The 27,787-nt window shown below is 38.5% G+C and overlaps 1 protein-coding gene across 1 annotated transcript; it reads right to left on the reverse strand.

Annotated features, from left to right (window-relative positions):
- Positions 1-279: 279 nt before the first annotated feature.
- Positions 280-27,117, reverse strand: LOC138087736 (zinc finger protein 248-like). The gene is made up of 4 exons (XM_068983078.1): positions 27,097-27,117; positions 7,404-7,551; positions 7,028-7,123; positions 280-1,769 (listed from the first exon to the last, which is right to left on the reverse strand). Exons 1-4 carry the CDS (start codon positions 27,115-27,117, stop codon positions 280-282), a joined length of 1,755 nt encoding a protein of 584 aa, XP_068839179.1.
- Positions 27,118-27,787: the final 670 nt, after the last annotated feature.

The raw sequence follows: 27,787 nt of genomic DNA on the forward strand, positions 1-27,787 counted from the left end.
CTACTACACAACATAAATTCTAGACAAAGGTGTTTTTTTCCACCATATTATGTAATTGAATTTCCCTTCAATATAAATTTTCTGATGAAAAGTTTTACTTTTTTTGGAAAGCTTTTACATATTCAAAACATGAATAAGGTTTTATTCTAGTACTAATTATCTGAATTACAACAAAACCTCACTCTCTAAAGGAATTTGTGATATTCTTTGGGTTTCATTCATCTCATTTTAAAAACCTGTATAACATATTTGAAAGCGTGGATGAAGGCTTCTTAATGTTCAGGATGCTGAAAGAGCTTTCACCCTTGTGTGAATTCTCTGATGTTTAGTGAGTACTGACCTCTGACTAAAGGTTTTCCCACATCCATTACATTCATAGGGTTTCTCCCCTGTGTGAGTCCTCTGATGTTTAGTGAGAGCTGATTTCTCACAGAAGGTTTTCCCACACTCATTACATTTGTAGGGTTTCTCTCCTGTGTGAGTTCTTTGATGTACAATGAGGTTTGATTTCACACAGAAGGATTTACCACATTCATTACATATAAAGGGTTTCTCTCCTGTGTGTGTTCTCTGATGTACAGTTAGGGCTGACCTGTGGCAGAAGGATTTTCCACATGCATTACATTCATAGGGTTTCTCCCCTGTGTGTGTTCTCTGATGTTCGGTGAGGTTTGACTTCACACAGAATGTTTTCCCACACTGCTTACATTCATAGGGTTTTTCTCCTGTATGTGTTCGCTGATGGTTGGTAAGATGTGGTTTCTGACAAAAGGATTTCCCACATTCAGTACATTCATAGGGTTTCTCTCCTGTGTGTGTTCTCTGATGCTGAGTGAGGTTTGACTTCTCCCAGAATGTTTTCCCACATTCACCACACTCAAAAGTTTTTTCTCCTGAGTGAGCTCTTCGAAGTTGGGTGAGATGTGACTTCTTGTTGAAAGTATTTCCATTTTCATTGTGCTCATAAGGTTTTCCCATGTGTACTATCTGATGTTTAAAGAGAGCCGACTTTTCCCAAGTTTTGTGACTGACTTTATATTCATGGGGAATCTTTCTTGTGTAAGTTCCTTGATGGATAACGAAAGCTGAATTGTCGCAGAAAATTTGCCCATATTCATTATATTCATAAGGATTGTCCCCCATAAGAGCTCTCTGATGTCCCAATCTTAAATCCATATAGAAGGACTTACCACAAATGCTGCATTCACATGGCTCCATTTCAAAATGAGTTCTCTGAGATAAACTGAGCTTCAAACTTTGGATGAAGGTTCTTCCACATTCATTATATTTACAGTGTGTCTCTCCTATCTGAACTTTGTTATTTGTGAAAAAGGCTGCCTCTCCATGTTTGCCTCTTCCATCTTCATTATACTCAAAAGGCTGGTCAAAAATTGACTGAGTGAGATCCTGTCCATGATTGAGGACATTCTTTTTTTGATTATAAGATTTCCCTCCAGGAGGAGTTTTGTCATGCCCAATATCAAGGAGCAATTTCTCATATACATTAAACTCATCAGGCTTCTTTCTAGAATAGTTTTTTCTGTTAATAATTAAGCCTGAAATATTTTTCAAACTCACTTCACATGAATCACATATTTTATAGAGAAAATTGCTTGAAGGAATGGAGTCTGTACCTAGATTTAAAGTTTTCCTTACTCTGTCACCACTATCTGTACTTAATGTTTTGTTGCTGGTGAAAGCAAGTTGCCAAAAATGTTCATCTTGATTTTCCTGGGTGCTCTCTATTAGGTCATCAACTTTCCAGTCTTCTAGAAATGAGAAAAATAATCACATCTTATGAATCCTAGTACACTTCTAATGGAATTTGACTTTTACACAAATGCCCTATTACACAGTCAGTTCTTTTGCTTTAGGCTCAGTTTTCTGGTGTGAACTAAAATCCAGCATACATTTTCTTTACTTTTCTGGTTTGAGTGGAAAATAAAAACATGCTTCAGTAAAAATAGGGGAAGGAAACTGGCAATAACATTTAATACTTTATTAATACACACTTTAAAACTAGACAGAAAAAGGTGAAATACATTCAAAACACAGGGAACCAGAGAGTGGCTGATTCAGAAATCAAGAATCTCAAGAGAATGGAGTGAGCCCAACAGAGACATTGAACACTGAATATCATTACACTGAAGATTAGTAGACAAGGGCTTTCAGAAAATGAACTATGTTTGGTGGAAACAAAACAGTCCTAACCCCCTCAGACACTGATTACCTGGTGTGATTCCTACTAGAGTACTCGCTTCTACTCTACACATCAACACCAGACTAAAGTTCTGAAAACACCAACTACCTCAGGTTCAGAAGAATAGTCTGATAGCCCAGGATTCCTTTAAGTCACATGGAATAATTATAATAAGACATGGTAAGCAAGAGATGGAGATTTTGTAAGAGTTATTCATTTAGGGAACAGCAAACTCCAAGAACTGGATGAGTTTAACGAGAGGTTTTTTGTTTTGTTCATTTGTTTTTAAAGAAAACTAGACTGTTTAAGAAACATATTAGAGGATGAACTCAGTTTGACAGAGGCAGATCATGCTTTCTTGTCCTTACCTTCCCACAGCTTGATTACTGTCGTAGGATCCTCACTAATGTGCATGTTGCTATTCCTTTTCCCCATTTGATATTTGAACATCAAAACAAATTTCTGAAGGTACCTACTTCCTCATGCTCTAAAGGATTTAATCCAGACTCTAACTCTCTATCAAGCTGTGATTCACAACAACACAAATGCCCAACAGGAAATACAAAACAGACGATGGACAGACCATCTCTGCAAAAGGACCAGGCTTATTCTGTTTGCTCACAGCTGTTAATGAAGTTGCCCCAACCACAAGACATATGCTTCTTTATTTCAATCTGCTGCCTTACTTTCCCCCAAAACAATTTTGTTCCTGAACCAATACTGATCTTTAAGTCTGCTTTCATATCTAAGTTTTTCATTTACGTCAAGGGTTTTCTGCTTTCATATCTAGACTCATCTGTGGCTTTTACTTACAGATGAGACCTATAACGATCGTATTTTTCTATTAATACATGGTTCTGAGGCCTTCAACAAACTTTATTGTAAAAATTCTTGGCTATTCTTTACTGTCATTACTCAATGAAACTGGCTTCCCAGGTGGCTCAGATGGTAAAGAATCTGCCTGAAAAGGAGGAGACCCAGGTTCGACTGCTGAGTCGGGAAGATCCCCTGGAGAAGGAAATGGTTACCCACTCCAGTATTCTTGCCTGGAGAATTCCATGGACAGAGGCCTGGTGGGCTACAGTCCATGGGGTCACAAAGAGTTGGACATGACTGAGTGACTAACTAGGTGAAACAATATTAATCATATGTTAAAAAAAATCTAAGACAGTCCTGAGCCCATGGCTCCAAAGACTGATAATAGTTACTATCTTGACAAACACAAATTAAAACAAAAACTGAATTCATATTATGAGTTCAAGTCACAATTCTATAAGTCCATTAAAAAATATTTGTGCAGTTCTAGCTGGATATTTAAGAAATTACTCATTCTGAACAACACACCTTTTATGTAATTAGTTACACTCCAGCCTTGGCTCTCCTTGGGACCTGAACATCCTCCAGGAAATGCTACTTTAATTTAAAACAACAAACCACAAAAGTAATAATAAAATAACAAAGCCAACAAACTGTACAACATCCCTATCATTTTCAGTCTCTACCTGCTGCCTTTAGAAGTTACTACCTGTTTAATTCACTGTAAGATGAAACAAGTCCATTGGTCAATGATACACCCTGTGTCATGACCACAGTCTAGGCAGGTGTTAGCAAAATTCTATTTCCTCTAACTTCACTAAGGAGACAGGACATTTATGATTCTTAAAAACTGATGTGCATACGCATTATTTTCAACCTGTACTTCAGGATAAAATAAGGGAATGTGCATTTAGTAAAAATACTATAGAATGCTTTCTGAATGGATGAAAAAGAGTGATCTCTTCTAAACTTGGTTCAACAAAGTAATTATTAAAACATCAGAATCAGGAGAAGTATGAAAGGAAAGTACGGATACTTCTAGTTCTGGCCTCAACTATGTACTTTATACCATATATGGTGTGTACGTATATATATGTGTGTGTGTGTGTATGTATAGATATAGATGTATATCTGTACACACACACACACACACATATTACATATATATCTATATATAATGAAAGTGAAAGTCGCTCAGTTGTGTCCGACTCTTTGTGACCTCATGGGCTATACAGTCTATGAAATTCTCCAGGCCAGAATACTGGCGTGGGTAACTGTTCCCTTCTCTAGGGGATCTTCCCAACCCAGGGATTAAACCCAGGTCTCCCACACTGCAGGCAGATAGATTCTTTACCAACTGAGCCGTGAGGGAAGCCCAAGAATCCTGGAGTAATGTATATATGAAACCTCCTATTCCATCTCAGATTCTAATAATTATCTCAAGCTTCTCTTTGGGAAAACAAAATCTCAGCAATGATAGAAACCCTAAGCAACAATCATATCATCAGGTATGAGTTTTGGGGCTACAGATGCTAGTGGGTTAGGGTTATAAAACAGACTATTTAAGTTACAGCAAAAAAATTGATCACTAACTTAAAATAAGTGAAATAATAACGCTTTACCCTCTGAGCCACCAGAGAAGCCCAAAATAATAACAAGAAGCCATTGTTATAAACCATGCAATGTTTAAACACTTTGCATACCCAATTTTAATTAAGTTACTTAAAAGGCAAAATAAACCAAAGTGAAAATTATAGAAAAAAGAGAAAATATTTAAGAGTGAAATTTAATACATAAGATAGCATGAAGTTTAAAATGAACTCTGAAGAACAGTAAAAAAGATACAGATATGTAAAACAGTGCTAGACTGTGACAGTCACTGAAAGGAGACTCTGATTTCAATTATTAATAAGGATCAACTTTGTTAGGCTAGTGAAAGATTAATTGGATGCTTTAGGTAGAAGAAAACAACAACTAGGAAGATCAAGTCAGGTATCAGTGACAAGTGAGAAAATGAAGAGATGAAGATGAAGAAGATGGAAAAGGAAATAACATTAGGAATTTGAAAAAACTAGTAACGGGATAAAAGGTTTAGGACACTGAACCCATGGTTGCCATTTAAGGTAGTAATGGATGGCTGAATGTTCCTTATTTGACCCCTGGGAAACCAGGCTCTCTAATTTTCAAGTGACTCAGGCTGTTCCCCTCAATCTCCTCTAATGACAAGATTTAGTGGATTTACACACCTTGTAAAAGCACTACTGCACCACAACTACCTCTCTCATTTACAAACAACCACTCTCTAGAAAAGGGGTCAGCAAACTCTGACTGCAAGGTTGTGGGCCTAGAACTAAGGATGTTTTTAAGTTTTCAGAGGGAAATATACAGAAAAGGCAGCAGAGAGGAGTGAGGAGGAAGAGAAAGAAGAGAAAGATGTAAGAGGAGGAAGAGCAGCAGCAACTGAGACCATGTGTGGCCCACAAAGCCTAAAATATTTACTGTGTGGTCTTTTACAAAGAAATTCTATGTATGTGTCTCCCAGAATCTAGCAGTTATCCCAAGCTTCTTGTGACCAACTGTACTAACTCTCCTCTAATCTCTCCTCCAAGTTTTTTCTCTCAGTAAATGGTACTCTAAGTTATCAGAATCATTGGAATTCATGCTCAATTCCTCCTTCTCTCACACTCTATATCTAACCTAGTAACAAATCCTCTTGGCCTCATGTTCAAGATATATGTACAAATCCACTGTTTTTCAGCATTTCCAACATAGCCTGAGCTACTAGCTTCTCTCCTCTGGGTATACAATAGTATCCTAACTGGTATTCTTTCCTTGCTTGTGCCTAAGCACCATCCACCCATCACAACAGAGAAGTCAGAGAGATTCTTTTAAACTGTAAATCCAATCTGCTAGCTTAATTTGGTTTATATATACTGAAAAAAGCCTGAGGATTTCCCACATCACTCAAAATCAAATTAATATATCATACCACAGTCCATGCTACTTATGACATCATCTCCTACCAATATCCCCCATGCCCACTCACCTCCATCTACCATGACATCCTTATCATTCCCCAGATACTCTAATAGCACACTAGTCTGACAAGTTTAACACCAGGACCTGATGTTCCCTCTGCCTGGAGTATTCAGAATCCACAGAGCTCACACTTTAATTTATTAGAGACTCATATCTATTATGTACCTCATAAAATATATTTTCTCTTGAAATGAAGTGAAAGTTGCTCAGTCGTGTCCAACTCTTTGCAACCCCATGGACTATACAGTGCATGGAATTCTCCAGGCCAGAATACTGGCGTGGGTAGCTGTTCCCCTCTGCAGGGGATCATCCCAACCCAGGGATTGAACCCAGGTCTCCTGCTTTGTAGGCGGTTTCTTTACCAGCTGAGCCACGAGGGAAGCCCATTTTCTCTTGAATTCTGTACCAAATAGCATGTTATCATTCTCTAATCCCCTTTTCACTGCTTCAGCTCTTCACAGTACTTACCACCACCCAACACCATGTGTGTGTATACATGCACATACATCTTCATACATACACATGTATGCTTTTCGTCTCTCACTGTAATACACACTCTGATAATAGGGACATTCTTTTAATTATGTATAAACATAATTGGATCATATTGAATGCTCACCATGTATTTGTTAAATTAATATATGAAAGTATTACATGAATCATACCATCTAACAAAAGATGTCCAAAGACAATAGATGGAAGGTGGACAATTTTAAAATAATCAAGAAAAATTATCTCAGATGGAGCCAAATGAGTTTGGATTATGGATATAGGTAGATGACTCTAAAATGTCAAAGAACAAAGGGAAGCATTTATGAGTGAAAGTGACATACAGAAGAATGTGATTAAGGACACATAAGTATGTGGGCCAACTGTCAATCACTTTCAAAGGTCAGGGGTTGGAACCATATACCAATGGCCTAAGATCTCATTTCCTCTGGCTTCCGTCTGCCTGTGAACTCACTAACTCACCTGAGCGGCACTGTTTTGGGAATCTCTCCTCTAGTATCCAAGGCTCTTCTCCTTGCTCGATCTTGAAGATCACTTCTGGCTTAGCAATACAATTCCCTGTAAAGAGAGTAACACAGGACTATGGCTGAACAATCTGGCTTCAGGAACTCTAAAAAAATGATGGGGAAGAAAGGTACAGCTTTGGGAGCTATCTAAAAGAGGTGCCTAAATAAACCAATTCCCAAGGGAGGTAAGACTACAGCATACTTTATAGTGGCCAAAAGGGACCAGTCATCTAAGGCCTTGAATCTCCATCAGAAAATTTCACAGGGAGTTTTTACAATTCATCAGCTAAGAAATGCATGCTACTGGTAATCATGTGGAAAAGAATTCTTACCTACTGAGACAAGGTGGCTATAATTTTCTAGGATCACGTCTCTGTATAATATCTTCTGAGCAGGATCCAGCAGGTACCACTCTTCCTGGGTGAAGTCCACACATACATCTTTGAATGACACTTGCTCCTGTAACAGTACATTCCTTTTCTATAAGAAATTATACGAGTGGAAAATCTTTAAAAGAATGACTTTGCCAACAAAGGTCCGTCTAGTCAAAGCTATGGTTTTCTAGTAGTCAGGTATGGATGAGAGAGTTGGACTATAAAGAAAGCAGAGCACTGAAGAATTGATGCTTTTGAATTGTGGTGTTGGAGAAGACTCTTGAGTCCCCTGGACTGCAAGGAGATAAAATCAGATAAAATCTGAAAGGAAATTAATCCTGAATACTCATTGCAAGGACTGATGCTGAGGCTGAAGCTCCAATAAGCTGGCCACCAGATGTGAAGAACCGACATTAAAAAAGACCCTCATGCTGGGAAAGATCGAAGGCAGGAGGAGACGGGGATGACAGAGGATGAGATGGTTGGATGGCATCATGGATGCAATGGATATGAGTTTGAGCAAGCTCCGGGAGTCGGAGATAGACAGGGAAGCCTGGCATGCTGCAGTCCATAGGGTCACAGAGTTGGACATGACTGAGCAACTGAACTGAAATGAATCTCTTTAAATTTAGGACTGCTTTCTTTAATGCTGGGCTTCCCTGGTAGCTCAGCTGGTGAAGAAACTGTCTGAGATGTGGGAGACCTGCGTTCAATCCCTGGGTTGGGAAGATCCCCTGGAAAAGGGAACAGCTACCAACTCCAACATTCTGGCCTAGAGAATTCCATGGACTTGCAAAGAGTTGGACACAACTGAATGACTTTTGCTTTTGCTTTTGCTTTTCTTTAATGCTATACTATGTAGGATAAAAGTAGTATCTTGTATAAATTGAGTTTCCATGAGAGGGTGGAAGGGTGGTCCTAGTTGCTACAAATATTATTCTTAATGAGGAGACATATACATTAATATGTATTAAACTGGAAACTGTAGGAGCTAGCACTATACAAAAAGTAGAATGGGATGACCAAGAAAAGGTTATTTCATATTATCTTTTGTATTATAAAGTTAACTTTCACTAAGGAAGTAAAACTTTCAGTTGTTAAAATGAAAAGAAGGGTTAAAACTAATATGTTATGGGCCCTAACCAAGCTCACTCATGTCTGATTAAAGTGACAGGTTCTGTATTCTACCTGCCCAGCAGAGAAAAGGATGAATCCTCTCTACTTGAGATAACTTTTGGAGCCTCTCCTAATATCTGTGTTGTTAGATATAACGCTCACCATCCAACAGAAAATTTCATGTTATATGAAGAGACAAGGCCAAAGGAAAAGGACAATAAAAGCATAATCACAATGGTTGTTTGAGGAGGCCTTACAAAAAGCTGAGAAAAGAATAGAAGCAAAAGGCAAAGGAAAAAAGGAGAGATATACCCATTGAATGCAGAGTTTCAAAGAAAAGCAAGGAGAGATAAGAAAGCCTCCCTAAGTGAACAATGCAAAGAAATAAGAGGAAAACAACAGAATGGGAAAGACTAGAGATCTCTTCAAAAAAATTAAGAGAAACCAAGGGAACATTTCATGCAAAGATGGGCACAATAAAGGACAGAAATGGTATGGATCTAACAGAAACAGAAGGTATTAAGAAGAGGTGGCAACAATACACAGAAGAACTATACAAAAATATCTAAGTGACCCAGATAATCACAGTGGTGTGACCACTCACCTAGAGCCAGTCAAGTGGGCCTTAGGAAGCATCACTATTAACAAAGCTAATGGAGGTGATGGAATTCCAGTTGAGCTATTTCAAATCCTGAAAGATGATGCTGTGAAAGTGCTGCACTCAATATGCCAGCAAATTTGGAAAACTCAGCAATGGCCACAGGACTGGAAAAGGTCAGTTTTCATTCCAATCCCAAAGAAAGGCAATGCCAAAGAATTCTCAAACTACAGCACAACTGCACTCATCTCACATGCTAGTAAAGTACTCCAAATTCTCTAAGCAAGGCTTCAACAGTACATGAACCATGAACTTCTGGAATTAAAGCTGGATTTAGAAAAGGCAGAGGAACCAGAGATCAAATTGCCAACATCTGTTGGATCATAGAAAAAGCAAAGGAATTCCAGAAAAACATCTACTTCTGCTTCACTACGCCAAAGCTTTTGACTGTGTGGATCACAATAAACTGTGAAAAATTCTTAGAAAGATGGGAATACCAGACCACCTGACCTGCCTCCTGAGAAACCTGTATGCAGGTCGATAAGCAACAATTAGAACTGGACATGGAATAATGGACTGGTTCAAAATTGGGAAAGGAGTATGTCAAGGCTGTATATTGTTACCCTGCTTATTTAATTTATATTCAGAGTACATCATGAGAAATGCCAGGCTGGATGAAGCACAAGCTGGAATCAAGATTGCCAGGAGAAATATCAATAACCTCAGATACGCAGATGACACCACCCTTATGGCAGAAAACAAACAGGAACTATAGAGCTTCTTGATGAAAGTGAAAGAGGAGAGTGAAAAAGCTGGATTAAAACTCAACATTCAAAAAACGAAGATCATGGCATTTGGTCCCGTCACTTTATGACAAATAGATGGAGAAACAATGGAAACAGTGACAGACTTTATTTTCTTGGGCTTCAAAATCACTGCAGATGGTGACTGCAGCCATGAAATTAAAAGACACTTGCTCCTTGGAAGAAAAGCTATGACAAACCTAGACAGCATATTAAAAAGCAGACATATTACTTAGCCTACAAAAGGTCTGTATAGTTAAAGCTATGGTTTTTTCCAGTAGTCATGTATGGATGTGAGAGTTGGACTGTGAAGAAGGATAAGCATTGAAAGACTGATGCTTTCAAATTATGGTTTTGAAGAAGATTTAAAGTCCCTTGGACTGCAAGGAGATCAAAGCAGTCAATCCTAAAGGAAATCAACTCTGAATATTCACTGGAAAGATGCTGAAGCTGAAACTCTAATACTTTGGCCATCTGATGCAAAGAGCTGACTCATTAGAAAAGACCCTAATGCTGGGAAACATTGAAGGCAGGAGGAGAAGGGGACAACAGATGAGATGGTTAGATGGCATCACAGACTCAATGGACATGAGTTTCAGCAAGCTCCGGAAGATGGTGAAGGACAAGGAAGCCTGGCATGCTGCAGTCCATGGGGTCACAAAGAGTCAGACATGACTGAGTGAATAACAACATAGAGACTCAGATATTGTAACACAAAAGAACTTCAGAATGAATTACAATTAATATAAAGGAGGAAAATATGAACAAAATAAATGAAAGGATGGGAGAAGTCAACAGATACATTTTATGTCTGTTGTAGATAAAGAATTAATAGAGCAGGCCTGAGACTGCTGTCTTCTGAAAGATCTGCTACAAGCGTGTCTTGTGGCTGGTATCTGGGAATTTGGAGTTCATGATGGTTCTTACCAGTTCTTGGTAAGAATGGTTCACTGAGCCTGAACTGTTCGTGTGAAGTATATGGTTTTTTCTGCTCATGCACATTCCTTCTGGAGTCTGAGATTTTGCTATATGTTAAGCAAACAGTACCTACGTGACTAGCCCCTAATAAACTGAAGAATCAAAGCTACTCCATTTTGTAAGGTTCCGGGAAAAGAGCCTTTGGAAATCCCCTGACCTCACCCCACCACCTGCGAACCAATCAGAACCCTTGGCCAGCCCAGGAAATTCGAGTCAAGCCCGGGAAAGGAGAACCAATCAGAACTCAACACCTAACCCTTCACCAGAAGGTGACCAATCAGACCCGGAGACTCCCGTTTTTTCAATTTTTCACGCAATAATACCCTATATAAGCAATGTAACCCAGAGCTCAGGGCTCCTCCCTATAGCTGCTGCGTCGGCATCAGTGGGAGCCCCAGCTCGAGCTTGGTAATAAAAACTCTCTTGCTTTTGCATCGGATATCGGCTCCCTGGTGATCATTGGGAAATTTCACGACTTGGGGATAACATTTGGGGGCTCGTCCGGGATCTCCCACCGGCTCCACGGGAAGACCGATCCGGAGAGTCATCTGCAGCCGGTAAGCTTTTTTCTGTCTTTCTTTTCACTCCTGGTAGGGCCTGGTATCTGAGACCGGTATATGACTCAGGTGGACGCGCCGGAGAGTCACCGGTGGGGGTCGCTGGGAGACGTCCCCGACCCCGGCGTGGGGGGACGGAGTGCCCCTGTTCTCTGTAGACGATAGCGGGTCACTCCTGCTGAATGGCCGGAGGCCGTCGTCATTCAGTTTTACCTCCGGATTCCCGGAGGTGTATTTCTCCTGTCTCTCTGTTCGTGTGGCTGTTCTTATTGTCTGTGTTAATTTACCAACATCTGACTGATCCAGGGACGATGGGGCAACACCATTCTAGCCCCACACCTCTATCCTTGGTTACTGATAATTTTAAGGAGGTCAAGATGCGCGCTCATGACGTCAGTGTAGAAATTAAAAGGAATAAATTAATCACTTTTTGCAGCGCAGAATGGCAGACCTTCCATGTAGGCTGGCACTCAGAAGGCACCTCTGACTTTGGAACTTTACACTGGGTTCTGACCGCGGATCGGACACCCTGACCAAGTTCCCTTTGTCAGCACATGTGTCTCCTCGGACAATTCATTTCCGAGTGTTAGACAAGAGCCCAGTTTCGGGCCCTGGAAGGGGTCCCTCTTCCTGCAACAAATGGCGACTCTGGCGGGGACTCTTCTTCGCCGAGACTGACATCCTGACCACTCGGGGTACTCAGGGGCCAGCTTGCCTGCCAATGAACCAGACCCAGTGGCCGCAACTGGGACCCTTTTGTCCCTGGTCTCCTCCTGATGCGGACAACTGGCCAGAGTGCCCCGACCGGTAAGGAACAAGAGACTTTATTGATCTCTCTCCCCTTCCCTCTCTGTCTCCTCTCCTTAACCCTTCCTATCCTTCCCTGTTTTTCTAGTCCCCCAGTCCTGGATGCAGGAATCTGGTCAAAGGGCCCTCAGCCTGAGCTGAGGATTGGAGACTGATCACCTCCTCTTGGCAGAGAATTTGAATTCTGGTTCTGATTTCTGGTAGGGCCGAGTTCCAGTCCTCCCTTCTCTGGAGGCCCAGGGAAAAGTCCCGTAATGCCTGGCTATCTGTAGGTGGCAGGAGATGTCTGTAAGGCCACCCCTTTTGCCCCCCCTGCTCCTGCCTCCTCTCCCTTCTTCTTCAACCTGGCTTCCTTTCCTTCCTTGAAATCTTTGATGTTAGTACTTGGATCTGAAGTTCTGTGTCTCTATAGAATGTTTTCTGAGAGACTGTATTTAATGGCTTCTCTGGTGGAGCCGAGGTTAAAGCGTCTGCCTGCAATATGGGAGACGTGGGTTTGATCCCTGGGTCGAGAAGATCCCCTGGAAAAGGAAATTTTGCTTTGTCTGGCAACCATGTGGTTTAGACCTGCCGCCATTTTGTTAAAACTTGATTTTCTTTCCCTGTGCCTTGAGACCAGGGCTCTCAGGAACACTTATCTAGACCATCTCTAACTCCTGACACTGAAAAAAAAAAAAAAGACTTAAAGCTAGATCTTACACTGTGTCTGTCTAAATATGTCTTGGTAATATTTTTGTATATGATCTCTATTTATTTGGCTTAAAAAAAAGGTAAGCACTTACAAATCAAGTAATTCTAAATTAAACAATAAATTCCAGGTTTATGTGAACTGGGAAATATTCAGTGTTAAATACCTGATATTAATGTTTGTTTGTTGACCTATTTAATATAGACATGTCTTAGAGTACTTAACGTTAAGTAAAATATTTTCATTGTACCTAGGTTTAATATGAGTTAAATATTATATCTGTTACAAGTCTGTCAACAAGAAAATTACCTCAAGTAAGACAAACTTCTAAAAAATGTAAATGAGATATGAGCATTTAGATAAACTCTATTAAGAATAATTATGCTTTAGGAATGTCTGTCTGAAATAGTCTGTCCAAATTGGGGTAACTTGAATTGGGTTGTGCTAAACTAAGTGATGGAACTTCACTGACTAGCTAGCTCATTTCCAAATAGAGTAAAATTTTGAAACATTTATTACTAAACATTAATTTCCTCTTACAAAGAAGCTAAAAAATTTGGGACTGTTAATGACTAAAAATAAGCTGGTGCAAAAACTTAAATTTGGCTTTTCTCTCTGTTAAAAGGACACACTTTCTTCAGATGTTGAACTGCATTTGACAATAGATTTAAGTTCATTTGCTTCTTAAATGGTCTGTTCTGTATTCGCCTCTGAAATCCCATATTGTTACTTTGGCTGAGTGAATAGCTATTGTTTCACAGTGACCTATAGTTCCATCTGACTGAGTGCTCAAAACCTTTCTGATATTTGTTGACAAAACTTCCTAAATCATTCTATGAAGCACTTTTGGCTTCTAGCTAACTTTGGGGTGCTTCAGAGGGCCCCTGAAGCATCCCAGAGATATTAAACTGTGTTTATTTGGTTGGTTAAATTACATTAAAAAAAGATTATCAAATGAGTAATAAATCTGCTCATATTATAATGTAGGGTAAAGTTACTAATACAGATATCCTAAAAATTATATGGAGTTTTTAACATTCTGATATGTCCTGGTATTTTAATGAAAAACCTGATGACTTCACAAAAGTTAGCAAAAGGACTAAATGAACCAGTAAATATGCTTATAACCTTTATGGTTTCTATCTAAAAAATTATGGGGTTGAATCTTATGTTTTCAGGGAGTAGCGGAAATCTTCCTCTCAAACTAATTATGACAATACTTTGGTAAAATTAAACGTTATAAACAAAACAATTATATTTTCTATCTGACTCCTCCAAAGATTAGAAGTTCTTAGGTTTCCAGTTAAGTTTATCAAATGAGTTAGGAAGGTTTTCTAATGGATACAAAAATCTCAAGAAATTTTTGAGACCTTAAAAGGGAAAAATTCACCTAGATTTGTTATGCAAAATCTGTGATAAGCCTTTGGTGTGAGTTTCCCAGCCCTGTTTTATTCTGAAAGTTCAATCTGAGACTCTATAAATGTTTCAGCAAAATAGAAAGTCTATAATCAATTATGGTTATAGAAATCATCAGACCAAAATTAGTAAGAACAGACCTATTTTGCAAACAAACTAGCCTTAATTTGGTTATATTTAATAAAAATAAGGGTAACTTTAAGGAAAAAAAGATATTTCGAAATGTTAAATACCAGTTTGTTAATGGAGGTCTGCATCTAGTAAGACTCATCTCTTAGTTCTTTACTGTTATGTAATGTTAATGTAAAATTTAATTGAATTCTTGAAGAACACCCTAAAGTTTGTTTCTGAAGCTTATCTCCGTAATCTATCTTTGGATGAAGATCAGATGCCTCATGACCTGCAACCAGGACTGGAAAAAGACATAATTTAAGGGACTGTCGTCTCCAACATGGATGGAAGGACTTTTTTTATCAGGAGAAACTACACTACACCAGGATGAGAAGACAATGACATCAGAGGTAGACAGCTTCCCCAAGATGCGGGACCTGATTCGTATGATCATTTATGTTTTCTTGACTTCTTAGACCTTTGCATATAAGTCAAATGCTTTTCTATCATAGGCCTGATCCTATGCTAGTTTCAAAATCAATCCAATTGTTGGGTTTGTGGCCAATAACCTGTGTCTAGTTCTGGGTTACCTTGGTAAATTTCTCTATTACCAGACTCTAACTGGTTGGCCCTGAGAAAATTTACTTAAAAAATTAAATCAAACTAAAGATAATCAGTCTAGTGACACTAGAAAACTGGGCTATGTTCCTTATAGATGGTGCCAATATATAATTTCCCTGGAAGATAAAGATTCTACAGGGCAGACTAAGTCAGATAACCTGAAGATATACTGGGCTACATCTAATGGAAGTTCTTAACATAAGTCTTACTTGTGACTTTACTAATACTGCTGGCTATGTTATTTGTATTTCACCTGTTTTACAAAATTGCTGTTTCTTACACTGTATGTGTATGAGACCTCTAATAGAATAATATATAGTCCCGTATGAGATCAATGATGGTAACAGTGTAACTCTAGATATGGCAAGAAGCAACAAGAGGGAATATTCTCCTGGACCAAAAAGCTAGTAAGACAGGTGGTCCAGAGAATTTTAGATACTGTTTTATGGGCTAGTCCAGTAACAGCACATTGAGTGGCCTGTTTACCTGAGAATGGACACTCTCAGCACCATGGAATAAAATGGTCATGAACTGCCCCCCTCATAATCACGATCAAGTTTATGAGCAAAAAGGGGCTCTGCCAACTGAAGACTGACACTCGCCATCTGCATCTACAAAGATTAAACCATGGTCGCTGCAACTGCTGACTTTCAACGCCCCTGAGAAAGGAGTTCAGGGTGAAAATCAAGAATGAGGCACTCTGTGCTCTGGGAAAAACTGGCAGAACAGGCCTTCAGATAGTTAGACCTTTTCAGGAAAAGATTTTATGAGTCCCAATTCTTGCATCTTCTCATACCTAGAGAAACTGACGTCATTAACAGTGAAATCTGCTTTGGCTATTAAGGAAAAGTTTACAATTAAAAGTCAAAATAGAATAGCTATGGTTCAGATAATCCTGGGAAATAACTAGGTGATGCTATGAGTGTACTTTCAGATTAGACCTTGTGTTGCTAAACCCTTGAGTTTTCTGAGTCGTGTCAGGCTTGGATGCCACCATTTTCAAAACAATGTCTGCTGGAAGCTACTAACCTGACTTTTTATAAAACTAGGCAACTGGCTACATGGCTACAAGTCTCCCTGATGTGCCAGGTCCAGACTGGGTTTCAGACCTATTCTTCTAAAAAGAAATGAGATTAAGATTTTAATCATACAAAACTCAGATCTAAAACTTGGAACTCAGAAATACTTCCAATTCAGTGTCTATACTCCAAGCTGGGGCAGTCCTATGCCCCATTTTGACAGGAAGTTATCACAGTCACAGTTGCCTAGTTCCCTAAAATTAAAACTGAGCGGGACTCTGGGGCTCTGGAGTGCAGATCTGTTCTGTGTTCTCTATTTCTTATCTGTAGGATATAGACTTTGTTCAGCCTCCTTGGCCTTCGCTGAATTCCAAAGCATGGATTCAAACAATTGCTAAGCAGGGAAGGGAGGGTCTACAAAAACAGAAACAATCAAAGGTTGGTACAGCCTCCAGACAGAGTCCTGGTTCCTACTCAAAGAAATATGCATAACAATGTCTTTGAGCCCCCATTCAGGTGGAAGATGGTAACTTCAGACTGAACACAAGATTCCTGGAGCACAGCTGTTGCCTCACCACCAACCTATCAGAAGGGGTCACAAAGCCTGCAACCCTCACCCCAAATGTTGCCTTCTGTTTCCGGGGACCAGAGATGACCATCCTGTTAGGTCTCCTGTTTGGCCCTTGTCTATTTCATCTCTGAGAGGGGCCAACTAAATTGCTGTTACAAGGGTAGAAGCTGGTTTCAGATGTGGAAAACCCCAACTTAGATCAGGTACAGAGAGACTTCTGCTCTATTAGGCAGGCCTATGCCCATGCACAGCAGGAAGAAGTTACAGAAGAAAGAGACCTCCGCCCCAATTCCCAAAAAGTATCTTGAGTATGAAGTCTCTCAGAGGGCCTATGTGCTGTGTTAGGGGAAGAACGTTGTTTTTATGTGAATCACTCAGGGGTAGTCAAGGAGTCCCTGGCCAAGATAAGAAAAGGGCTGAGTTAAAAAAAAAAAAAAAAAGAGAGAGAAAAATGTCTCAAAATTGGTTTGAATCCTGGTTCAACTCATTCCCCTGGTTCACAACTCTCATATCCTCCTTGGTGGGGCCCCTGATTATCTTGTTACTGCTACTCACCTTCAGGCCATGCTTACTAAACTAACTAGTGGCCTTCATTAAAAACTGCATCAACACAGTGCAGCTCAGGGTACTCAGATCCCAATATGCGGCCCTGCCAACGGTCCCCTTAGCAGGAGACAATATAGAGCTGACCTCAGACCCATGATTGGGTCTGTCCTTGATCCTAGAGAAGGGAATGAAGAATCAAAGCTACTCCATTTTGTAAGGTTCCGGGAAAAGAGCCTTTGGAAATCCCCTGACCTCACCCCACCACCTGCGAACCAATAAGAACCCTTGGCCAGCCCAGGAAATTCGAGTCAAGCCCGGGAAAGGAGAACCAATCAGAACTCAACACCTAACCCTTCACCAGAAGGTGACCAATCAGACCTGGAGACTCTCGTTTTTTCAATTTTTTGTGCAATAATACCCTATATAAGCAATGTAACCCAGAGCTCAGGGCTCCTCCCTATAGCTGCTGCGTCGGTATCGGTGGGAGCCCCAGCTCGAGCTTGGTAATAGAAACTCTCTTGCTTTTGCATCGGATATCGGCTCCCTGGTGGTCATTGGGAGATTTCGCGACTTGGGCATAACAAAACATTTTGAACGCTGAGTGTCTAATGAGCTTCCCTGGCAGACATTTCACATTTGTCATCACATCTCATTGCTATAGGACTTAAAAGCCTGTCCTGGGAAAAGTCTTAGGAGCTTATGCCTGGCATCCTCTACCTGGGACTAAACCCCAAGTATCTTTTCCCTTTGCTGACTGTGCTTTGTATCCTTTCACTTTAATAAGTCACAGCCTTAAGTACAACTACATGCTGAGTCATCCCAGAAAATCACTGCACCTAGTGATGGTCTTGGGGACCTCTGATAAATGTGTATGCAAACATGTACATGTACATACATACATGCATAAAATGGGCATTCCAAAGTAGAAAATTATAATATCTGAAATTAAGAACTCATTAGATGGCTTCGTATGTATCCAACAAAAGTATCAAAATACATACAGCAAAAAGTGACAGAACTGAAAGGAGAAACAGACAAATCTATAACCACAGCTGGAGACTTCAATACCCCTCCAATTGTCCTGAGAAATCAAGCAGGCAGAAAAGCAGTAAGTATATAGATGACCTGACCAGTACTGTCAAGCAACATGATCTGAAATTTCTAGAATATTCCATCCAAAAAAATAAACCACACATTCTATCATTCTATTCTACCTCTTATGAACATTCACCTACATAGGTTATAGCCTAGGACACAAAACACACTGTAACAAATTTAAAACAATAGCTATCATAAATAATATATTCTCAGACCACAATGGAATTAAAGAGAAATCAATAAGCAACAGATAGCTGAAAAATCCCCCAAATACTTGAAAATTAAATAGCATTTAGGTCAAAAAAGAAGTTGCAAAGAAAATTTTAAACTACTTTAAATGAAATGGAATAAAAATGGAAATATGATGTATCAAAATTTGTGGGATGCAGTGAAAGCAGTACACAGAGGGAAATTTATAGCATCAAATGTATATATTAGAAAAGATTTTAAATCAATAATCTAACCTTCTATCTTAGTAAACTAAAGGGAAAAAAAGGCAAACTGAGCCCAAGCAAGCAAAATAAAGGAATTTTTATTAAAATAAATCAGTTAAATTGAAAATGTGAAAAAAATAGAAAAAGTCAATAAACTGAAAGTTGCTTGAAAGATCAATGAAAATTTTAAAAGCCTCCAATCTAACCAAGAAAAAAAGAAGCAAACTGTGAATCTCAGAAATGAAAGACAGATTGATGCTACTAATTCTAATGACATTAAAAAATAATAACAGAATACTACAAACAATTCTGTCCCTGAAAAATTGGTAACATAGATGAAATTAAAAGACACAGCTATGAAATTCACACAAAGGAGATACAGATAATGTGAAAAGATTCATTTCTGCTAAAAAAATTAAATCAATAATTAAAATACTTCCAAAATAGAAAGCACCAACCCAGACAGTGTCACTAGTGAATTCTAATAAACATTTAAGGAAAAACTAATACAATTCTCCATAATCTCCTCCAGGAAATAACACTTTCAAACTCATTATATGAGGCCAACATTACCCTAATACCAAACTAGATAAGGATATTATGAGAAAAATAAAGATCAGATTATCTTTCAATAACAGAGATGCAAAAATCCTCAAACATGGGTAAATCAAATCTGACAATGTATAAAAAGAAATATAAACACAGCCAAGTGGAATTTATTGCAGGTATGAAAGGCTGGGTCAACATTAAAAAAAACACAAGACAAGAACAACATGATGCAACATATCAGGAAGTCAAAGAAGCAAAATGACACAATAATAGCAACTAATGAAGAAAAAACAGTCATTTATGTTAATGAAAAACAAAAACCAACCTCTCAGTAAACTAGGAATAGAGGGGAACTTCATGAAGAAGAGAACATCATACTGAAAGGTTATTGCTGAACCATGAAAGATGCCGGGATTCTTGGCCTCTGGAGGAGAAGAATTCAATCCGGGGCCAGAGATGAGGCTTGATCGCTCAGAGCTTTTGTGTAATAAAGTTTTATTAAAGTATAAAAGGGATAGAGAAAGCTTTTGTCATAGACATCAGAAGGGGGCAGAAAGATACTTGCCTGTTAGTCTTTAGCTGGATGTTATATAGTTACTAGCAGTCTGTTAATGAAAGAAAGCAATGTCTCAAAACTCAGAGAATGACACCAGGCCCCTCACCCACAGGATGCATTTTGAGATAATCTTGGCACCAGGGGGCTCATCGGGGCCATAAAATGATTGACTTGAATCTTGTATAAAGGCAGATTATCATACAAATAGTTTCATTTACATAGATTAGGAGAACAATGTATGAGGATAGCATAGTGGTTTGTCAAGTCAGTTCTAAGCCTTTAGGTGGAACCGACTTGAAGACAGAGTCTGGGGTAAATGTATAGCACATTAACATAGCTTAAGACAAACATTTCCATAAGAAAAATGTATTTGTTAGCTCAAAATTTGAGAAAAGTTAAGTTCAGGTGGAACCAGGTGTCATTATGGCAACACAGTATTTTAAGAGAAACCTCTTTTTAAATTTGTGTAGAGAAGGGGAAAAAATATATCACCAGTTTGTTTCCTCTTGCTGCTTAAGAGAGAAATTTTTAAAAAATGTCTGATACTTGCAGGCTATTTCCTCTGTTTGGAGACCCCTGGCCTTCCTGCCTGTTACCCTCTCAATACTTACTGTTAGGAGATGATACTTTTCCCTGAAGTGCAGGAAAAGAGCAAGGATGCCCTGTTTCAAGACTATTATTCAAGTCCTAGCTAGTACAGAAAGACCTAAAACAAAACAAACAGAAAAACCTGAAATAAAGGTAGATGATTAGGAAGAAAAAAAAAACTGTCTTTATCTGAAGTCAACATGATTGTCTACGTAGAAAATCCCAAAGACTCTGAAAAAAGGAAAAGAATAAAAATCCTGGAAGTAATAAGCAAATATAGCAACATCATAGGATATAAAGTCAATATAAAAAAGCCAACTGTTTTCCCATATCAGAATAAACTACTGGAATTTCATATTTTGAATGAAAAAAAAAAAACCATTTACAATACCACTACCACCAAAAAAAGGACTCAAATATAAAAATAATACAATATATTACAGGGATATACAGAAAAAAAAACTGATGGAAGAAATCAAAGATCTAGATAACAGGAAAGACAGTCCATATTCGTCACTCAAGACAATTCAGTATTGTTACGATGTCAGTTCCTTCCAATTTAATCTACAAATTCAATGCAATTCAAATAAAAATCCCAGCTATCTTGGAGATGCTGACAAAATGATTCTAAAGTTTATATAGAAAGGTAAAGCAACTAGAATAGCCAATGGAATATGGAAGAAGGAAAAGGAGGATTTACACATTACCTGATTTCAAGACTTATACAAAGCTACCAAATAACATGTACAAATAACCAGATGTTCAAGCTGGATTTAGAAAGGCCAGAGGAACCAGAGATCAAATTGCCAGCATCTGTTGGATCATCAAAAAAGCAAGAGAATTACAGAAAAACATGTACTTCTGCTTTATTGACTATGCTAAAGCCTTTGACTGTGTAGATCACAACAAACTGTGGAAAATTCTTAAAGAGACGGGAATACCAGACCATCTCACCTGCCTCCTGAGAAACCTGTATATAGGTTAGGAAGCAACAGTTAGAATGGACATGGAACAACAGACTGGTTCAAAACTGGGAAAGGAGTATGTCAAGGCTGTATATTGTCACCCTGCTTATTTAACTTACATGCAGAGTACATCATGCAAAATGCTGGGCTGGATGAAGCACAAGCTGAAATCAAGATTACTGGGAGAAATATCAGTAACCCAGATATGCAGATGACACTACCCTTATGGCAGAAAGCAAAGAGAAATCAAGCCTCTTGATGAAGGTGAAAGAGGAGAATGAAAAAGCTGGCTTAAAACTCGACACTCAAAAAATGAAGATCATGGCATCCGGTCCCATCACTTTATGGCAAATAGATGGAAAAACAATGGAAACAGTGACAGACTTTATTTTCTTTGGGCTCCAAAATCACTGTGGGTGGTGACCGCAGCCATGAAATTAAAAGACACTTGCTCCTTGGAAGAAAAGCGATGACAAACCTAGACAGCATATTAAAAAACAGAGACATTATTTAGCCTACAAAGGTCCATATAGTCGAAGCTATGGCTTTTCCAGTAGCCATGTACAGATGTGAGTTTGACAATAAAAAAGGCTGAGCTCTGAAGAACTGATGCCTTCAAACTGTGGTGCTGGAGAAGACTCTTGAGAGTCCCCTGGACTGCAAGGAGATCAGTCAATCCTAAAGGAAATCAACCCTGAATATTCATTGGAAGGATTGATGCTAAAGTTGAAGCTCCAATACTTTCACCACCTGATGCTAAGAACCGACTCATTGGAAAAGATGCTGATGCTGGGAAAGATTGAAGGCAGGAGGAGAAGGGGACAACAGAGGATGAGATGGTTGGATGGCATCACAGACTCAATGGACATGAATTTGAGCAAGCTCTGGGAGATGGTGCTGCAGCCCATGGGGAGCAAAGAGTTGAGCACTTTGAGTGACCAAACAACAACAACAAATATCCAAGACAGTGCATTATTGGTGAAAGCCCACAGCTTAATGGAACAGAATAGAGTGTCCAGGTACAGGTCTACTGAAATATAGTCACCTGATGAAATAAAAAAAAGTATAGATGATGTATAATACTATGTAATTTTAGGTGTACAACACAGTGATTCACAAGTTGTAAAGACTATATTCCACTTATATGGTTATATAATATTGACTATAGTCCTGTGTTATACAGTATATCTTTATAGCTTTTTTATTTTATACATAGCAGTTTGTACCTTTTAACCCCCTACTACCATGCTCCTCCCCACTTCCCTCTCTCTACTGATAACCACTAGCTTGTTCTCTGTATCTGTGAGTCTGTTTCTTTGCTGTCGTATTCATCAGTTTGTTTTAGTCAATTGATTTTCGACAAAGCCCCAAAGGCATTTAAATTGAAAAAAGACCGTCTTTTGACAAATGATGCTTCAACAACTCTACATCTATGCAAAAAAAAAAATGAACCTAGACACAGACCTTACACTTTATACAAATGTTAACAAAAATGAATCACAGACCTAGATATAAAATGCAAAACTATTAAATTTCTAGAATACAGAAGATGGGAGATCTATGTGATCTTGGGTTTCATGAAAAGTTTTTGAATACAATAGAAAAATCACATTCCATTTTTTAAGAAATACATGGATTGGCTTTCATTAAAAATATTTTACCCTGCAAAAGTCATTTCTAAGAAAATGAAAGGACAAGCCATAGACTGGGAGAAAATATTTGCAACATATATATCTAATAAAGAAGTTGCATGTAAAATATATAAAAGAATTCTGAAAATTTAATAGTAAGAAAATAAATTGCCTAATTAAAAAATGGATAAAAAATGTGAACAAACATGTCAAGTAAAGACATACAGATAGTTCATAAATTTATGAACAAATGCTCAATGTCATTTGTCATTGTTGTTCTTCAGTTACTAAGTTGTGTCTAACTCTTTGTGACCCCATAGACTGTAGCCCATCAGCCTCCTTTGTGCATGGGATTTCCCAGGCAAGAATACTACAGTGGATTGCCATTTCCTTCTCCAGGGGATATTTCTTACCCAAGGGTCAAACCCACATCTGCTGCATTGGAGGCGGATTCTTTATCACTGAGTCACCAGGGAAGCCCATTATGTGTATTAGGGAAACGTAAATTAAACAAAAGTGAGACACCATAACACATTTTTTAGAACCATTAAATCTAAAACAATGACAACATCAATTTCAGGTCCAGATGAAGAACAAGAGGAATTCTCATTCATAATTAGAAATATAAAATGATACAGCACTTTTATAAAATAATTGGGCAGTTTCAACTTTGTACAAAGCTGAAGTCTTAACATATGATCAAGTATTTTTAATTTCACACTCTAGCTATTTTAAAACATGTATCTATGTAAAAACCTACATATGTTTCTAGCCGCTTAATTCATAATGACCAAAAACTAGAAGGAACCAAGAGTCCACAGGTTAGTAACTTTGAAATAACTTATATATGTATGCTGGAATTCAACAATTAAGTAAATGAAATGAGGATGGTGGTGGCCAAAATGCTGGAATGGGAGTTATAGACAAGCAAGGGGACAAGGTCAGAATGTTTCAGGTGATAATGATTATAGCAGGAGACATTAATGTGAACTAATACTTAGCTTAATATAAATACAGATGGTTACACACTGAAATATTCATAGATATATGTTAGTATACATATATATTTTCTTGTTCAGTCAGCTGACAGGATCTATAAGGAATTACAAACCAATAGCATACTCAGCCCCCCAATCTTGGTTTCTAACACCAAGCTCCAATAAAAGGAAGCAGAGCTCTTCAGGGGAAAATGGCTTATTCTAGGGCAGGAAATATGAGCCTGGACTATCTTCTAGCATCAGAAAGTATAGAAGAAGTACTCAAACAGAAACACAACAATGGGGTTTGTTGAAAGTGCTCTATTTAATAACCAAGCTGGAACAAACAATTTGAGCAACAAAGTGAACAAGGTAGTACTGGACTATAATAAGTAAAAAAATAACTAGCCATGAGTTCATATTGATATTAAACACTGACTGAGTTTGCTTGCTTGCTAAGTCGCTTCTCCGACTCTGTGCGACCCCATAGACGGCAGCCCACCAGGCTCCCCCGTCCCTGGGATTCTTCAGGCAAGAACACTGGAGTGGGTTGCCATTTCCTTCTCCAATGCATAAAAGTGAAAAGTGAAAGCGAAGTCGCTCAGTCATGTCTGACTCTGTTACCCCATGGACTGCAGCACACCAGGATCCTCTGTCCATGGGATTTTCCAGGCAAGAGTACTGGAGTGGGGTGCCATTGCCTTCTCCGCTGACTGAGTTAGTAAATATTAAAATCTCCTGTGCAGAATGCCTAATAGTTTATGTGGATACTCCACTGAGAAGGAGGTGTGGTATAACCCCCCACTTCCCTCCAAATAGTATATTATGAAAACAGAGGGGAAAAAAGAGTGACTTTACAGTGGAGAAAGTTAATACTACACAGCTTCAGGCTGATGATCAACAGTGGTACATCATTTTTTGAAAAGTGAAAAGTCATGTGAGAGCATTTACCCCTGATAAGACATGACCAAATGACATTTTACCTCTGTATCTTTCTCCAAGAAAACAATTACCCCAATATAATCATAGGAAAAACAGTAGACAATTCCCATGTGAAGGACATTCTACAAAACACCTGATTTATACTCCTCAAAACTGACAAGGTCATCAAAAACAAGGAAAATCTGAGGAATTGTCACAGCCAAGGGGAGCCTAAGGAAACATGATGACGAAGTGAAATGTGGTATCCTGAAGCAGAACACCTGCATGGGGAGGGGAGGGAAACCAGGAACACTTATCAAAAGACAAATGATATACAAGAAAATAATATTCTGTAACTTATATGAAAGATAAGCATTAGGATCACTAACATGCAAAGAGCTAACCAGACATTGGAAAAAAGAAAAAAAAGCCAGAAACCTAAGAGCAAAATGGGCAAAAGATATGAACAGATCACAGAAACATAAAAACAAGACATCTTTTAGATATGTGAAAAAAATCTTCAACCTCACTGAGCATTAGGATAATTACAGATGTAAACTACATAAAATACTAATTTTTACCTATCAGATGTCAAAATCCAAAAGTGAACTACATTATATTTATGGGAAAAGCTGTGGAGAAAAAGCACTCTCATGCAATGCCAATGTAAATACAAAGTATCTATAATCCCACCAAACAGATCAAGTTTATCAATTGTAGTCAACCCTTTGGGAATTTATATATTCCCAAATACCACCTCTGGGAATTTACCTGACAGAATTAATCTCATTTCTGGGAATGTATATGACAGAATAAACCCAATGTACAAAGTTATTCATTAAAACATAGTTTGTAGTAGCAAAAGGTTGGAAATAGTTAATTACTAGTTTAATAAACTGTGGAACATTCAGAATTGAATTTCCATGTGATTACAACAAAGAAAGAAGAAATCTATGTTCTGTTACAGATTCCCTGGAACAAGCTGAAAAAAGAAGTGAAAAAAGCAACCAAAAAAAGAAAGAATGGGAAACAGTGTTTAGACTCACTAGTGTCTAGGTTCTCTGAGCAGCAGAATCAGCTCCAGGTATGTACAGGTACATCTAAACTTAAAAAGCCCTAAGTATAATAGATTCCCATTTAAATAAAAGAGGGCACATACTTTCTTTCAACTGAATAAAGAAACACTGGAAGAACAAACAAGAAATCAGAAATACTGTACACCTATAGCTGAGTGACAATACCCTGCAGTTCATCTGGGACTGTCCTAATATATGCCAGTTGTTCCAGCATAATTGTTAATAAAACCTCTCTCACTCTCAGTGAAAGAGACACAGTTTAGATGCTAAACAAATCCTACGTGGAGGAAGCCTAAGGTACAGAGACGAAGGGATGTGAATTTTTATTTTCTCTGTATCACTTACATTTCTTAAAAACCATGTTAATATACTAACAATTTTAAAGTATTTTAATTTTTAAAGACAAAAGTTGTCAGGAAAAATAGGTATCTGAGAAGGGCAGTTGTCTAAGAACAGAGAAACAATGGATAAGCAATAAACCCAGGGATAAGCAATGTTGAGGCAAAAGGCAAAGACAACTAACTTCATGAGGCACAGAAGTTACGAAAGGGAGAACTAGGAGCTTAGCGTCATAGACAACAGAGGAGACTTTCAAAACAGACTCCACGTAATAGTATCAAATGCTGCAAAAGGGTCCACTAAGACTAAGACAAAGACAAAAACTGGATTTGACTACAATCTGGTGGGTTTTTCAAGAAATGATTCAGATGGAGAGGTATTGAAGGAGCAAGACTGCATGTATTAGGTTGAAATTTAAGTGGAAATGCAGAAACAAAAGCCAGGACTATCTGCTACTGAGGCTAAAAACACAAATGAGCTGACACACGGTTTAATAAACCTTTAAAAACTTTGGAAAACTCATTTTAGATAAAGTGGGGAAAAAAAAAAACTCACCTGAGATTTGTTCATTTTTCACTCTTAGTGGAAGAGGGAGAGCTGAGGGAGAAAGAAGGAAGTAAGAACTTGGCTTGTCCTGTAGTTTCTAGATTCACCAGCCTACACAGCTCCACACACAAGACACTTACCTGCTCATATGTGGCTCCCATTTATGTTGACCTTAGACCTGATACTTTTCACTGAGTGAATGTAAACTTTTGCTTCTTACTGATTTATTACCAGATTTCCCTGGTGGCTCAGTCCATAAAGAATGGTGGAGACCTGGGTTCAATCCCTAGGTTGGGAAGATTTATTACCAATTTAGGTTTTGTGACACAGAAAAATTAAAAACATGAGAGGATGCTTAACACAGAACAGTAACCTAAAAGATACACTAGGGATTTGTCAAAACTGAGGTTCTAAGGGGTAAAAACACCTTCTTACTGTTGTTGTTTAGTCACTAAATCCTGTCTGACTCTCATCTGCTGACACCATTAATCCTATAAGATCAAATAATCAAAGAAACCTCTGAAAAAAGGGATGGGGGTGTTTAAGGCAAGATTTATTTTTTAAAAAAAGTTTGTTCTAAGCCGCTTACAATTTTCAAAAGGATCTTTTAATAAAAAACTAACTCTGATCTAACAAAATGACAAAATGGGCTGTGGCCCAAGAATCTGCAGACCCGACTTTCAACTGTGATTCTGTCCCTAACAAACTGCATGATCAGAGCCAGTCATCTTCTCGGGCTCATTTCTTTTTGCATCTTTCAATAAGAAACTGATAACCCAAAAAGGACCTGTCTGCACTACCATCCTGTGTGTCTGAGGCTAGGGGGAGCAG

Source organism: Capricornis sumatraensis, chromosome 10 (genome assembly GCF_032405125.1).
Source record: "Capricornis sumatraensis isolate serow.1 chromosome 10, serow.2, whole genome shotgun sequence".
NCBI classification, from domain to species: domain Eukaryota; kingdom Metazoa; phylum Chordata; class Mammalia; order Artiodactyla; family Bovidae; genus Capricornis; species Capricornis sumatraensis.